The sequence below is a fragment of the Zeus faber genome (genome assembly GCF_960531495.2).
Source record: "Zeus faber genome assembly, chromosome: 1".
Taxonomy (NCBI): domain Eukaryota; kingdom Metazoa; phylum Chordata; class Actinopteri; order Zeiformes; family Zeidae; genus Zeus; species Zeus faber.
In genome coordinates this window covers 58,877,810-58,893,581 of record NC_137193.1, presented here as the reverse complement: position 1 = coordinate 58,893,581, position 15,772 = coordinate 58,877,810, and the positions used below count along the sequence as shown (strand labels likewise).

The following is a 15,772-nucleotide window of genomic DNA, read 5'->3' as shown; positions in this document are numbered from 1 at the left end:
ACAGAAAGAAACAGTCTTTAATTGTCACACGACACTCCACAACACATGCTTGCACACACACACACATGCACATGCTTGATGGTGGCCGGTGAAATGGCTCCTCTGCTTTTGACCCATCCTGGCTTGTCCTTCCTCCGGGGGCACAGCCAGGAGCAGTGGGCAGCGTACGTGGACGCGCCCGGGGACCAGGTGATAAGTGTCCATCGCTGGTCAGACGATGATGGGTGCATGTTTTTGGTGGGGGTCCTTACTGACGTGAGGTGGAGGAAACCCCATGTGAGCACGGGGAGAACATGCAAACTCCACACAGAAAGGCTCCTGGTTTTTTTTGGAAGATAACCCGCCGGAGCACGGTGCCAACAGCGCCCCAGGCGGGAATCGAACCCAGGACCTTCTTGCTGTGAGGCATCGCGCATGTTGGATGGATTTATTTGACTTCAAACCTTTTATCTCACATAAGCTGTTTCGCTTACAGTGCTTTATCCATCCATCTGTTGATCCTGTCAAATTAACAAGCTAATGGAGATAACAGAAGATAAGAGAACACTTAATTCACGTCCAGGGCGGGGTTCAGGTGTTAACAGGAGTAAGAAGTCAAAAGAACAGAGCAACTGCACTACCATGCAGTTCCAAAATGATCCACCAGGGAGAGTCAAATACCGGGTTAAAAAAAAGAAGTCTCAGCGCTCACCATGGACAAAGCAAGACCTGACCGCAAGCACGTAGCTATTGCGTCATTTCATTTCCTTAACACTTTCGTGTTTTGTTATTTTTAAAAAAAAAAGCCTTTCAACTGTTTTTTTTTCTTTTCAGCACTTCAATGTTCCCACACAAAAGCCTTATCAGCCGCCTGTTTTAAGAGCAATTTGTGGCTCCATAAACATAGATATGACATGCTCCATAACATACATATAACATATGTGTGTTTGTGTAAATGTATGTGGAGTTTGTTTCGTCGCCTATCTCCAAGGAAAACGTGACGTCTGGTTTTGCAGAAGCTTACATCAGTGAGAACGACTCCGTCTGCTATGCAGAAACCGACTCAAGGTGAAACCAACACATGTTACTGGGAGTGTGACGTCATCACTGAGCTCATGTTTACCAACATCCCAAAAAAAGAAGCAAAAACTTGTAAATGATCTGCCGATTATAAACTGCAAATGTCATTCGCCTTCATTAGCTAGAATGAGTTAGTATATTTTGTGAAAAATATGTGTCTGTATAATATATAAATTTACAACGAACGAAAAATGAACAAAATCTAAAACCTAATTTTGCTGCAAACCTGTTTGGTAAGCCCCTGACCTTATGCCACTGTCAACTCAGGTATCAGAACTTTGATTAAAAAAAAAATAATAATAACCGGGAGGTAACAGGACAAAATAAAAACGAAAATTGCCTCAACCTTCAACTATAAGGCTGTTGATATCAAACCAGTCAAATAAGAGTAAACGCCATTCAAAATACAAAAAAGACCATATTGACTCAGTGTCTTTAGGAAACTCAAAACAGAATACTATCGCGGTTCAAATCGTTTTTATTGCATTTTTTTTAGAAAAACAATACAAAATTTTGTAGCAACAGTCAGAAATGTTGCTGTGAGTGAACTGCAATCATTCACAGGGTACAGTAAAGTGCTTATCTAAACAAAATGAGTTTTCTTTTAGAGGATGTTTTATTCCAATAAGACCAATTCAGATGGACATAAAAAAATAGAAAAAAAAAAAGTGGGATGTTATATAGATGGACAATTTATCCACCCCTCTCCATAGCAATGAATTAAACTTTTATATCAATTGATCAATGTTGTTTGCCTGTGGGTTGATGGAAAGCCTATTTCAATGATTGAGGTTTAGTTCATCACTTTCAAAGTGACTTTATTAAAAAAAAAGGTCCATATACCCCCTGCTTCCAACTAAAGGCAGTCTAAATATTAATATGTCGACCAAAGTAGAAATGGTCGTGACCAATGAAAACTCCTGACAGGATAGAGCATAGCTGACAAGTGCGTTTCTGAGAATCACAACCCTGACAAAACGTAGGTAGAAGCATCTGGTAACTGAGGGAGCAAAAGGCAGAAATACTGAATTTAATAGGTATTTTCAAAACCCCAAGTTTGCCTTTATGCTTTGTTATTTCGATTACTAGTTGCAAAGCCTGTTTCCCATAAAGAATAAACCGCTGCATACACAAATTCAAGTAAGTCTTACTATAAGACATAAACCCCGTAATGATTCATCTGTAGAAATGTTTTTTGTAGAAGTTTTACAATCAGTGTCCTATTATCAGCATAACGGGCCCTTCGACACTAAGGGAGTTTCCGGAGTACCGCACCTAACGGACAATCAGATTCCCAAATTTCCATTTCCAGGGTGAGTTTACACCACGCTCTTTCATTCCAACATCATGACTTGAACACTCTTTGGTGAATGGCTACAGTGTCTTGAGACCTCATCACCTCTCTCTCTCATTACATGTCAATTTCAGAAAGCGATCAAACTTATCCTGAACAAGACAGATTATTGCCAACATGTGAACATACAAAAAAAACAAAACTTTTTTTTAATAAAAAGCCTTCCCTGGGCATGAACCGCTCCAGATAAACTTAAAACTCAACTCTTAATCTCACCTTGTACACCACATACTCTTGAACTTTCGAAACAATGACACCTTTTAAAAAAAAAAAAGAAAAAAACCCTAAAGAGGAAAGCATCCGGTGCTCCATCTGAACTTAACAGCACCTGCATGAGAATCACCACAGAGAGGGGAGGGAGGGGAAAAAAAAAAAAAAAAAGCTTGTCACTGCTATACAAAAAGAAAGTCAGTGTGGCACATTGACTTGGAGTTTTCGCACATGGAAAATAAAGTAAACTTATTAATACAGCCACATATCCTCGGAATTACCCCCCCCCCCCCCCCCTTCCTGGAATGTTTTCCTTTATTTAACCCCGCTCCCCATCTCCAAAGCCTGTTCTGTTATTTTGAAGTATGATTTGCTCTGGGATATTGCAACCATAGCATATACTGTCAAATTCTCTGTGGGATTAATTATGTTGAAAATGACAAGTTAAACCTTTGTAAAAATGAACAATCCTATCCTCTGGAAAGATGACACTCAGGTCCCAATCGGCCAAAATGTGATTTACCCCAACTCCAGCTGTTTAGGGAGGGAGCAAAACCTTCCCTACCAAATATAAACTTGCAGGTAATTCATATACTGGTCTGTTAGTATAAGAAAACCGATAACTAAAAAAATAAAATTCACAGGCAGAGACACGGGTCGTAAAATCTGATAAGGGAAATTTACAACTAAATTTCCACTTCCCATGCCTTCCTTGTGGTTACCTGCGCCAAAAAAAGAAAGGTAATCAATCAGGCATTGCGCAAGGAGTCTTGTTTATGTCATGGCAACATATCAAAACTCAATATACATTTAAGGAATTCTGGAAACAAAAAAAATTAAAAATAAAATAGAAAACCTGCCTGATGGTTTCATACATATAAAGAAATGCAGCCGCTGGTAAATAGGCATAGACATTTGAACAAACTGCACTGAATGGTGCAGCAATAATTCAGGGCTGGCTACAGACATTTTCTGGCTCTAGTAATAAGTGCATGGCCACTCAACTAGAAGAATTTGAGTTTTGTGACAAAAAAACTAAAAAAAACAAAAAAAAATAAAAAAAACAAGGCTCAGAATTTAACTGAAGAGAAAAAAAATTATGCATGATCCCCAGCGACAAAGGACTGCACCAGGCACGGACATAAGCGTACAGACCTTCAAGCCCCCCCCCCACCGAATCCTTTCGGGACAAAAATAACCTTCATCTTACATATTGCATAAGCTTGTACGTAAGTGCAGATGGGCCATTCATGCATATACATACATACATACAGGCAGAGAGAACATTCCAGATAACTTAATTCACAGTGGATCCAGTTGTAACATGTGGAAGCAGCACAACAGGTTGTCCTTTGGTATCTGAGCTTAGTTGTAAAGAAGTGTGTTCTGATTTTGAGTTGTACGAAAATAAAAACTCAAACACTTCCTCCCCTTTAAACCCCAGATCTTTAGCTGGCCCTTCATCCCAACCCGGGCATGTGTACAGGCGTGTGTGTACTGTACGCGCGCCATGGGCTGATGTGCTTTAGAAGTGCTGCCGAGGAGCAGAAGGCATTTAGAGGAAGTGCTGCAGGCAGCAGCCTCCCTGTACAGCGAGGCGTGAGAGCCTGACAGAACGAAGGACCGAGGCCAGCTAGAGTTGGACAGAAGGGCCAGACTTTGAGAGGATTACAAGGGTCAGCATTAGATCTACATCCGAGTCCAAACAAAGGGTCTGAGGTCTGGGTTCACCAGGTTCATGCACAGTCTCCCACAATGACAAGCGGTGCCAGGAGCTGGCGCAGTTCTGCGGCGGAGACGGCTCCACCTTTCGGCTGGCTGGCCCTCTGCCTGCGCCGGGCCAGCTTTGAGTTTGACAGAGGGGAGAGCTGCATGGAGGAACCGCTGGCGGTGATGACATGCGGCGCTTCCTGTAGCTGCTGCTCTTCCATCCCGTCCTGCTTTGCCAGCTGCCGATTCACGGCCATGGCCTTGCCGGCGAAGAATGTCAGATCCCGGGCACTGCTGGTCCTGATGCACGAAAACAGATGACAAAAAAAACGGCGGTCAATAACCACTACATTGGTATTTATGAAGTCACTACAGTTTGGGGATTTACAATCCTGTTTTTACAGCAAGGGTCTCACCTTTGATGTAAGATGGATGTGGGCCAAGCGTCGAAGGCACCCTAAAGGGAAGCAGACGAGTTTACAAATGTTGTTTGGAGAATAATAATGAAATAATGGGTTTCAAAAATGCCCTCAAACAATCTTCAAGTATGTTTTCCTTGCACTGCATTCTCTGTCTGGTTGCAAGAATAAATAATGTAATGCTATTAAAAATGACTTTTAGGAAGATTTAAATGTATTTTTAATACAACACAGTCAATTAATTCTATTATATAACTATAGGACCCAGAATCGCGATTGTGGCGCCTCCCCTTGCGGCTGCCTGCGCGAGCACCTTGTGTCGATTATGCACATTTTGGTATTTTTTTGTATTTTTAGAGCTTATTGTGAGTAATCACCGGGTGTCATGACATTTCACTGCATATATGTATGACCGTATGTATATGTATGTGACAAATAATCTCTTGAACGGGGTCTAGTAACAGACTTACCCCTTGCACCCAGGGGTGCTGCAACACCTGGCTGGCACTCAGGCGGTTTTTGGCATCCCGAACCAGAAGTTTGGAAATCAGGTCTTTGGCACTTGGAGATATATGAGCCCAGTCTTTCTCAGGAAACTCGTATTTTCCTTCCTGGATACTTTCAAACAAAGTGTTCTGCAGAAAAACAATAAAATGACTGTCACGGCTTGTCCAGAAGACACAGGGTGTGAGTTTCACTGTGGCTCCATGCATGTTACCAGTACTCTGCATAAATAATCGTGCACTCAAGCAGAAGCAACAATTTAGTTAGACTCAAATGAAAGGATGTTGTCTCAGGCAAAAAAAAAAATCTAGTAAAATGAAGCAAAGTTAAATTGAACATGAGACAAAAGAGGCCACTTGTGAAGAATTATATTTTACCTGGCACGTATGGCAGGGCTCTCCCAGCTCCCAGCCACAGTCGCCCCCACAGCGGCCTACGAAGGGTGGATACCCACTCAGCATGATATAGAGGATGACCCCGAGGCTCCAGAGGTCACAGCGCTTATCATAAATGGTAGCCTCCTCACTGAAGGCCTCGACAACCTCAGGTGCCATGTACTCTGCAGAGCCACACTGAACAGAGAGGAGAGAGACCGGGAGATTTGTGAGCCCCAAGGGCAACAACAAAAAAAAAAGCTAAAAATACCCTAGCTGAGCTAGTGTCTTTAGGAAGGGTTACAGGACAACAGAGAAGCATTGAGGAGAAAGTGGAAAAACAAACTGCCGCTGTTAGCATCATGTCCCTAAACACATTTTTGTTCTCTTCCCAGGCACTGCCTGCATTCCTTAATTCAGCTGATTGCTCATGTGCTCCTGTGAGGGAACAGGGGCCCGATTGGGGTAAAGAGGGAAAGTCACATGGTGGAAAGCTAAAGAGCTAAGGCAGTCAGCTTAATTCCAAGGCTGGGGCACAAAGGCAGCTCGGGGTAGGAAAAGATTAACAGAGAAGAATCCACTTAGATCTAAATGAATAAAAAGTACAGTGCTGCTCTAACATCGCCCACCCCACAGTGGAAAATAAAGAGGCGTAATTAGGAATGCGCTGTACCGTTATCCACCCAGGGCAGGGGAAGGGAGGACGATTACATGGAGGACTGATCATGTGGGTAGGCAGCAGCAGGGAGTGAGTCAGTCTGTTTTGACCATTCAGCTGCAGGCCAGGCAGAACAGGGCTGAATGCGGGGCCAGGCTCAGCTATGATGACACCTTGTTATGTAGCTAAGAAGCAAACTAGGCCAAACACATTGAGCAGGGGGAAAAGAGGATTGGCGGCCCTGCGGAGCCAAAGACAGGGCTGAGTCCATTCTGGTTACATAACTCATCAGCACCAACACCAAATACCGTTTAATACTTAAGGAACAGACAGAGTAGAAAGGGAGTGGGTCACAAGTTCAGCGGGACATGTGGACAAAGGCATTCCTTTGTAGCGTCTTTCGCTCAGCTTCATAGGTGTTATTTTGTCCAAACCAACATCTTATTGGGACGTGAACTTAGACAGAAATAACCATAAGATAGGAGATTCCTTCTAGAAATTTGACCTTTCACGAAAAAAAAAGCAGTACATCTTTCCTCCCATCTGTGGTAGAGCCTGTTTACATAGAGCGAGCCTTTTGTGTCCCAGTGCCGAATCCCAGCTGTCTCCGAGCTCCGCCTAAACCCTTATGTAATGAAATTTTGCACTGCAGGAATCTCAACTTAGACAAAGCCTCTTCTGTCGGAGAAAAGGAACACCCCCCCGCGGCAGAGGCCACCAACACCATCACAGCTGAGATGGCAGCCTCCACTACAACCGACTGCCCTAAGGATCTGGGTCAAATTCTGCAATTACATTACAAAAACATCAAGACCGAAGACATAGAAACCAGAGGGGGGAGGAAAAAAAAAAAAAAACCCAGAACATTTCCTGCCAGCAAAGGTGCTCTTGAACTGAAACGTCAATGTGACCGCAATATGCAAGCGAGAGCCCAGCCAGCTACGCTACTCATGGGACAAAAGAAACCGTGCCAATCAAAAGAATGGCTGGTTTGGATATGGCCACTCTAAGACTGTCTGCCGCGATCAGATAAGAGCTACCCCCAAACATGCAACTCTTGAGTAAATCTTTTTTTAACCAAACATCATTCTATGACTGCTGCTGCAATCGCTCTTTATACTTGCATCAGTCACTTCATTCCCCATCTGTGAGTATCAGATAGCTCCTAATCAGCTGACAGTTATGGGAGGATTTTACAGCAGGACAACCCCCCTCTCCACTAAACCTTGTGACCAGTCAGACCATATAGTTCAGATGATGCACACACACCTTTGTTATTTGCCAACTGAAGATATATTTGAGAAGGCGTAAAGGAAGTAATGACCGTCATCAGCCCTGCGGCTTCACTCTGAGCCAAAAATAATGAAAAAAGTGCAAAGTTCCCCTAAGAGGTGGGTATTCTAGTCTATAGGTTGATTTATGATATGTTCAGCTGCAGCAGCCAGAACACAAGTAGGAATTTGTTCGGTTGGATTTGATAGCAGGTTTAGCTGCCAGGCAGCTACTTATGCTGAATTCGGAGATGAGAACTTTCCTAGAAAGCACTCCCCACTTCTCCCAATCCCTTCCCCTGCTACACACCAAGCCTGTCGAACCACGGTCTATTTAAAAAACAAAACAAAAAAAAAAAAAAACTGACATGTACTCTTCACTATCATTTGTATGACGCAAAGCGCAGAGAGGAACCACTGGAATGTGAGCGTTGGGAGGGAAGCAGCACAAGAGATGAAAATCAGATAAGATTGTCCCTGTGATCAAGGCAAAGAAAACAAGCACAGGCGCATGAGCAGGCCAGACGCCCCGCCTTGTCTCTCCCCCTCCCGCTGCTCTGGCCAATCACAGTGCAGTTGCTAGGTATTGGGGCAAGACTAAATTTCTAGAACAAGCTAAATGCACGGCCTTTGTATAGAGAATACAAAGAAAATGCAGACTTGCACAAGTGCAGCCAGGGCCAGTGGGTAGAGACAACTATAGGCAGAGGCTGGGTGGGTGATTGGTTATTTTTTCGTCTTTGTGGATTTGATACCGCAGTGGGGGAAGGCATGGGTTTGTGTGTTTTTGTTTGGTTCAACGTTCCAGGGGAAAGGGCCCTTGCGCACACTCACTTCCGTATATCTAAGGGCATGGCCTTGTAAAAGTACACGCTATGTTCCTTCCAGTCTCTTAGAACATTTCAAGGATATCTACCCACATCCTGTATTCAACTACAGCTTCTGCATTCTTCCACAGATGTGGTTGGTGGAGAGCTCAAGTTGTCCAAACTAGTCAGTCTCCGAATCTACAGGAAAAACGGCTGCACAGCCATTGTGAAAAACTTTCTATACATTCCAAGACAGTATAAACAAAACAAGTATAACCGCCCCCCCATTCCCAAAAGCACACGCCACTTCCATTCAAACAGTCCAGAGATGAGCTCTCAACCCCCAGCTTTTGGCTAAAGAAAGATCAGGTTACCAGCGGAGGAACTCCCCACATTCTCTGCAGCCCGTAAATTTATCCGTGTCACCTGCTGCAGTCAGTCAGTCTACCCAGCTCCTACTCGTCCTTGACGACCAACAGCCAGACTTATCTGTTGACTTTTCCCCAGGAACGCACACTGAAATGTCCAATATTCTGGTTCGAAAACAGTTTACTCCGGCTCCGCGCCAAAGCGGCCCAGTTTGATTTTTGATGACACAGGGTTAAGCAATTGTAACCTTATCAGTCAGCTCGCTCATTTGGCTCAGTATGCGACCGATAAGGTGCAGGATGTGGACATTAGACTGAGATATCTACCTCAGCATGGCTGATATCTGAGCACGATAGATTGGCATTGGAGCTGCCAGGCAGGAGGGGATCGGGGAGCTGGCTAGTTAATCTTAAAGTGACGTCACTTCAGAGAAATTTGTCTGTAAGTGAACTTTTAGTCCTTTACCTCACTGCCTGAACACCTTTCCTGTGCCAATCAGTATTCAATACAACTACGACCGGTGTAAGAGCCCATGCCCCCCCCCCATAGCTATATACATATGAACAGACCAATGGAACTTACCGGAGTGAGGAGCTCAGGGGTGGAGATGGGGGAGCTGTCACTGTTTAACTTAATTCCACTTCCCAGGTCAAAGTCACAGATTTTGACCGGTGAAATCTGCCAGAGGAACACAAATGGCTGTTAATGTGAGGAATTCTTGCACCCTTAATCGTCATGGTGTTCGCTATCTTCAACTTATCACAGGCGGCAACAAATTTGAGTGCCCTTTGAGCCCATACTGAACAAACACATCTCCAAGTGAACTCACCTTCTCCGCATGCTCACACAGGATGTTTTCGGGTTTCAAGTCTCTGTGTGCCATGCCTTTGGGAGGTTGGGGGAAAAATAGACGGAAATGATTGCGTTACTCATCCGTCAGTGAGGTTTAACCATTGAGTAAAGTTATACATATATTAGGCAGTCTACCTTAGTGGCAGTTTTAGGTTTCAGGGGTTATATGCCTTCTAGACACTTATGGATTGTCCAAGAAGCAAAACTGTGTAGAAACTGTGGTTCTACAAATAGTGGCTAATGTGGAAACCAGCCATTGTTTGTCAATAGTAAATAGACTGATGTAGATCTAGCAATTTGACTGAGAAAGACTGCTCAATTCTGTCTACGCTGCATTCCCATAGCAAACCGTTGGTCCATTATGGACAGCACATTTACATCATATTGTAAGAAGGACCTTACCTTTGTTGTGCAGGAAATCCAGAGCGCTGGCAATGTCCTGCACTACAACGCCGGCTTCCTGTTCACTGAAGTGTCGTCTCCTGTGAATGTGAGCCAAGACGGACCCTAAAAGTAAAATAATAAAAACTTCATTAAGCCCAAACAGAGTGGACAGACTACACCACGGCTACTGGCTTCAAACAAATTGGTGCACCATTTAGACCATGAGAAATGTTTAGTGAGGCGTAGGGCTGTGACGATATGAGATTTTTCATATTGCGGTGAAAAGCAATGTTTACTGACAGTGGGGGGGGGGGGGCACTATTTTCATTTTTTCAACAATAATAATATACAAATATAATAGTATATTGCATTACAATAACAGGATAAAACGGGATTTGGAGACAGGGATTTTTTTTTTATATTTGTGAATCGTCTGCGACGCGAACACAGCTCTCTGTGCACCCCAATCGACGACAGCTGCACCCCATTCATAATCACTTTGAATGGCCGTATCCAAATAAACTCAAAATTCTGAGTTGGTTACAGCCCTAGAAATAATTATAATCGCGCACACAAATAAATCCCCCCCATTTGCTTAATGGATTGCCCCAGTGAGGCATGCTGCTGTAATTCATGTACCAACCTCCTCTCAGCTTCTCAAACACCAGGTAGAATTTGTCCTCCTCTTCAAAAAATTCCACCAGCTCCAGGATGTTCCTTTCAGAAACAACAAAGACAGGATCAGTCCACTGAAGCCTTCTTACCGATGTTACAGACATCTGCGTAGAAACGAATGTGGAATGTTGAGTCTGGGACAGCAGCACAATACCTGTGGCCCTGACACTGGTAGAGCATCTCAACCTCACGGAAGACACGACTGCGGCTGTGACCCGGTCTCTTCTCAATGATCTGGAGACAGGGAAAAAAATTTAAATAAAAACACCACCACTAGTTTAGACAGATCTTAATGGGAGAAAAGTAATATGTACGTTAGGTGAGAAAGAGAGAGGGGTTGGCTCGATAATAGTGTCCAGAGAGAGAGAGAATTCTTGGCAATGAGAGCATGCTGGTTCCCAGAGTAAAACGTAGAGCCCCACCCACCGGGGTTGTTTATTATTCCATGTCAGTGTCCAAAGGGTGGCATAGACTGTATCTTTTGTCTGTGTCCAAGGGTGGCACAGAAAGTAGGTTAAACAGTACAGTACGTTCAGCAATGCTTGAGAACAGTCATAATGATGCATATTCCCTACTTTTCTATACATGCACATATCTATAACAGTCCAGTGGAACCCATATTCCAATTTTAAATGTCCTTAAGGCGACAAACTATTCCCTTGCAACATCACCAGTACCATGCCAAAAGTGTTTGATATCAACAACAGAAAAATTCATTCTCTAAATATAGCCTGGTGCTGCCTGGAACTAAACTACAGTGGGGCCCCAACAGGCAGCACTGCCAAGAGAGAGTGCTGACACTAAAGCAAAGGGCCTGAATTTTCCAGCCCCAGTCATTGTCTGCTTGGAAGGGTGTGCTTGTTTCTCTTCCTGCTAGCTGGATTACAGCTGCCATTGAAATCCAATGGGAGCAGAGCGCACTGTGTGTCTAGGATTAATGCACAGACGAGAGGCCTGTGCACAACCCAAAGCCTCTGCACTGTTCCAATCTGAGTCAGCAGCACAGACATCCCTTAATCAGTTGACTGGGCCCTGATCACAACACAAACCAGCAGCCTAACAAAGACGTGTGCGGTAAACAGGGGAGAAAAAACAAGGGGGGGGGGGGGGGGGGGCGTGCAGCAAAACAGATCAGACGCAAGCCCCGTCCTGAAGTGAGACGGGCTACAGTGATGGTTGAGGTTTTTACGAGTAGGAGTGTGAGAACAGCAAACACAGCGGATGCGATTCCTTTTGTTTTCAGCGGGGCAGCGGGGGTTTTACTGTTCTGCAGCAAAGTCACGTAGGCCTCGGCAAGGAGAACAAATCAGATTCAATACAGCATTGCCTTGGAAGAGGTCCCACTGAGTCACGCTGCGGTTCTATAAATCAATCTCCGCTTGCGAAACGACAACTTGAGGAGGAGCATTTGGCTGTGCAGACTCAGACAGGCATAGCAGATCCTCTGCCGGTGCCTTGCTACTGCATTTACAACCCGAACACCTCCCTACAGGCTCCAGTCTAAGGGGGCGGGGGTGGAGGACATCTGGCGAGAGCAGTCTGAGCCCCCTCCTCGACCTGACTGACCTTGAGTAACTGCCTCTGACTGCCTCCCACTGAACCGCCCAGCCCCCCAGAACCCTGCAGACAAGTCTTTGGGAAACAATAACAACGATTGGGAGAATCTCTTGCTTTGAGTTCCTTAAATATTTGTGTCTCGATCTGTAATCTCACCCTGTTTGAAGGACCGTCTTATCACAAATAGAGTGACTGCAGTGAGTGAAGTTAATGATGATTTAAAATACAAAGTTCGCCTGGGTTTAAGGCAGTAACTCCTCCTATTTTCCCCTATTCCGGAAAAAAAAAAAAAAAAAAGTATATAGATCCCTCAGTTTCCTAAAAGGGAACACAGGAAAGTACACAGTGCATGAAGGAGGCCAACATCCTTCTTGATAAACCACGCCCACATATAGAAGGGAGGGGAACAAGAAGTGAAGCCAACAAACCGTGTAAACACTCAGGGTCACAACCCATGTCCTGCACCCCTCCTCTCTCCATATGTGGGTTTTGTTTTGGCACAGCTGCCAGTACACAATGTTCCCGCCACTAGAGCCTTCTGTAGCCAATGGGGACAAAGAAGGGGCGGATAGGATCTTTCAGGCGATTTGATAGGCTGGCGGGGAAAGAAAACAGGGACAGCAGTGCCCGTGCTAGTAGCAGCAAGTTCTGCACGCACACACAAAAAAAAAATCTGATCTGATCGCAGTAGCAGAGCGACTGAGGGGCCAACGGAGACAGCCACTGCCGAATAAAAGACACCATTTGCCCAAAGAAAAGCACTTTGTAATAATGCCACAGACAACCAATGGAGAAGTAGAACCACCATGCACAGTCACCAAACTATGGATTTTACAGCACAAAGCTAATTTTTATCCAACCAAACATAGTCCTCTGAAATATAACATCTCCATATCAACTACGAGTGAAGGCGCAAGACAGTCACAGCAGGCAAATATTATTTTTGTACTAAAAATCACAAATACTTTTGAACTGGGTCACAGGAAAGGCCATACCTTTACAGCATATTCTTTATTGGTGATGAGGTTGACGCAGGTTTGCACCCTGGCATAAGCACCCTCTCCAAGGATCTCTTCCTGCAGCCTATAGACATCTGCGGAGAGAGTTGTTTTTTTTCCTCAAATTACACAAAATAATTTTAAGATTTAGCTCATTGGGAGCCGTTTTAATATGAAAGGGTTTGATTTTAGGAAAAGAGAAAACAACTTACCCTCGAACCGTCCAGAGAAACTGTCTGTTGCCCGGCAACGCTTTTTCTTCTTGTTTCTCTTCTTGGCATCAGGGATGTCAATAGGCTGACTGGAGGGTATATCTGTAAAAGTCAAGGAGCACCATCGGTTGAGATAATACATCTCATACACAGCCAATCATTTAAGAAAATCTGTACTTCTCCTTTGGTTGCACTGGAAATTATTTCCCCATTTGTTCTTTTAGGTTAACAAAGGACTAACATTACAAATAACTGCAACAATCTTGATGTTACCGAGCTTTGAGAGCCGAAAACCTAGGCTTAAAAAACAACAAAAAAAAAAAAAAGATAACTCACCATGTCTTTGGGAAGAGTCAAAATTGAATGTTGAATCAAGAAGATGGGATTCATTTTTAGTGAAGTCGTCCGATTCAAAGGGATTTTGGCCCTGGGCGATCAAAACAAGTTGAGGAAAAAAAAAAAAAAAAAGTATGCAGTTTTATCAATACGCTGAGTGCATCAAGTGTTGTAAATGATAACAGTGTCTCCAACCAGTGCAATAAAGCCAAGACAGGATGTACTGGGCCAAACAGCTCAAACAGCCATGCTTAGCAGATGCTTCCAAAACAACCATTAAAGGCCGGGGAGCAAGGCACAGGCTACAGCCAATCATACAATTAATCACCGGTTCAAAACATTTGCTTTGATTGATGGGCTTGGAGTTACACTTTCACACCTATTCACACCGCACCCACATTCTGCTTTGGATGGGTGTTCTAGTTTGAAACGTTTACCAAACAGTCTGTTATATTAGATTTAAATCACACTCATACATATTTGTACAGAAATAAATGTATAAATAGAACGTGGAGTCGTTTGTAATCATTTGGTTAAGCACATAGAGACTGAAATAGAAGTAAATACAATTATTGCAAAACAATTGAATGCTTTTTAATTTAACAGCTTAATACCTTGGTACCTTAATTTGTCTGGGAGACTCGTTTCATTATCACACACACACACCCACCCCCACACACACCTTGAAGGAGCGATGGAATCCGGTCACTTCTGTTTTTTTGTTTTGCACCATTTCTGCGGCGATTGGTCGAGGGCGGCGGCGGCTTGCAGTGGTGTCCAGCGGGACGAGATCTCCAATTTGCACTTCTCCCGAAACAACGAAGAGCGTCCGGCTGCGGCGCTTTAAACGGGAGCCCTGGGGGACGGGAGGGAACGACACGGCGAGACGCGCGCCGCGGCTTCAGAAACACCCTTCAATAAAACACAAAACAACCTTGAGATGAAAACATCCGCCTCCGCCCCGTGTCCGCTCACCCCGTTGTTGGTTTCACAGCTCCAGTGTTGACGTCGCGTTTTTATTTTTTTTTTGACCCGCTGCTCGGGGAGGGGTGGGAGGGGGGGGGAGGGGTGGGGGGCAGAAAAGCCGCAGGTGGAGGTCGCGGGGAGGGGGACAAACCCGATCGTGAGAGCTCGGAAGGTGGTGGCGGAGACGCGGCGCGACGCTGCTTTATAACCTCGCGCTCGGCTCCTCCCACCTCATCAGCGCCAAACGCGCTGCCTCTGGCCACGCCCCCCGCAGCCAGGATGACGTAGCCTCGCCTCACGTGACCCGATCGACTCGCTTTGGTCTAATGTTTATAGATAGAGAGACAGACAGACAGATAGAGAGACAGACAGACAGATAGAGAGACAGACAGACAGATAGAGAGACAGACAGACAGATAGAGAGACAGAAAGACAGATAGAGAGACAGACAGACAGATAGAGAGACAGAAAGACAGATAGAGAGACAGAAAGACAGATAGAGAGACAGAAAGACAGATAGAGAGACAGACAGATAGAGACAGAAAGACAGATAGAGAGACAGAAAGACAGATAGAGAGACAGACAGACAGATAGAGAGACAGAAAGACAGATAGAGAGACAGAAAGACAGATAGAGAGACAGACAGACAGATAGAGAGACAGACAGACAGATAGAGAGACAGAAAGACAGATAGAGAGACAGACAGACAGATAGAGAGACAGAAAGACAGATAGAGAGACAGAAAGACAGATAGAGAGACAGACAGACAGATAGAGAGACAGAAAGACAGATAGAGAGACAGACAGATAGAGACAGAAAGACAGATAGAGAGACAGAAAGACAGATAGAGAGACAGACAGACAGATAGAGAGACAGAAAGACAGATAGAGAGACAGAAAGACGGATAGAGAGACAGACAGACAGATAGAGAGACAGACAGACAGATAGAGAGACAGAAAGACAGATAGAGAGACAGACAGACAGATAGAGAGACAGAAAGACAGATAGAGAGACAGAAAGACAGATAGAGAGACAGACAGACAGATAGAGAGACA

At 44.5% G+C, this 15,772-nt stretch overlaps 1 protein-coding gene across 1 annotated transcript; it reads right to left on the bottom strand.

Annotated features, from left to right (window-relative positions):
• Window positions 1-1,519: 1,519 nt before the first annotated feature.
• Window positions 1,520-14,807, bottom strand: mknk2b (MAPK interacting serine/threonine kinase 2b). Its single transcript, XM_080016697.1, has 14 exons — window positions 14,727-14,807; window positions 14,434-14,607; window positions 13,752-13,842; window positions 13,416-13,517; window positions 13,201-13,298; window positions 10,803-10,882; window positions 10,617-10,690; window positions 9,992-10,096; window positions 9,567-9,622; window positions 9,320-9,415; window positions 5,634-5,828; window positions 5,223-5,387; window positions 4,750-4,790; window positions 1,520-4,633 (listed from the first exon to the last, which is right to left on the bottom strand). Exons 2-14 carry the CDS (start codon window positions 14,482-14,484, stop codon window positions 4,360-4,362), a joined length of 1,428 nt encoding a protein of 475 aa, XP_079872823.1. The 5' UTR covers window positions 14,485-14,607; window positions 14,727-14,807; the 3' UTR covers window positions 1,520-4,359.
• Window positions 14,808-15,772: the final 965 nt, after the last annotated feature.

Coding starts and splice junctions, on each gene's coding strand:
- mknk2b (XM_080016697.1), bottom strand. CDS start 14,484: ATGGTGCAAAACAAAAAAACAGAAGTGACCGGATTCCATCGCTCCTTC. Junction 10,691..10,802: donor TACCAGTGTCAGGGCCACAG/GTATTGTGCTGC, acceptor TGTTTCTGAAAG/GAACATCCTGGAGCTGGTGG. Junction 9,623..9,991: donor GGATTTCCTGCACAACAAAG/GTAAGGTCCTTC, acceptor AACCTCCCAAAG/GCATGGCACACAGAGACTTG.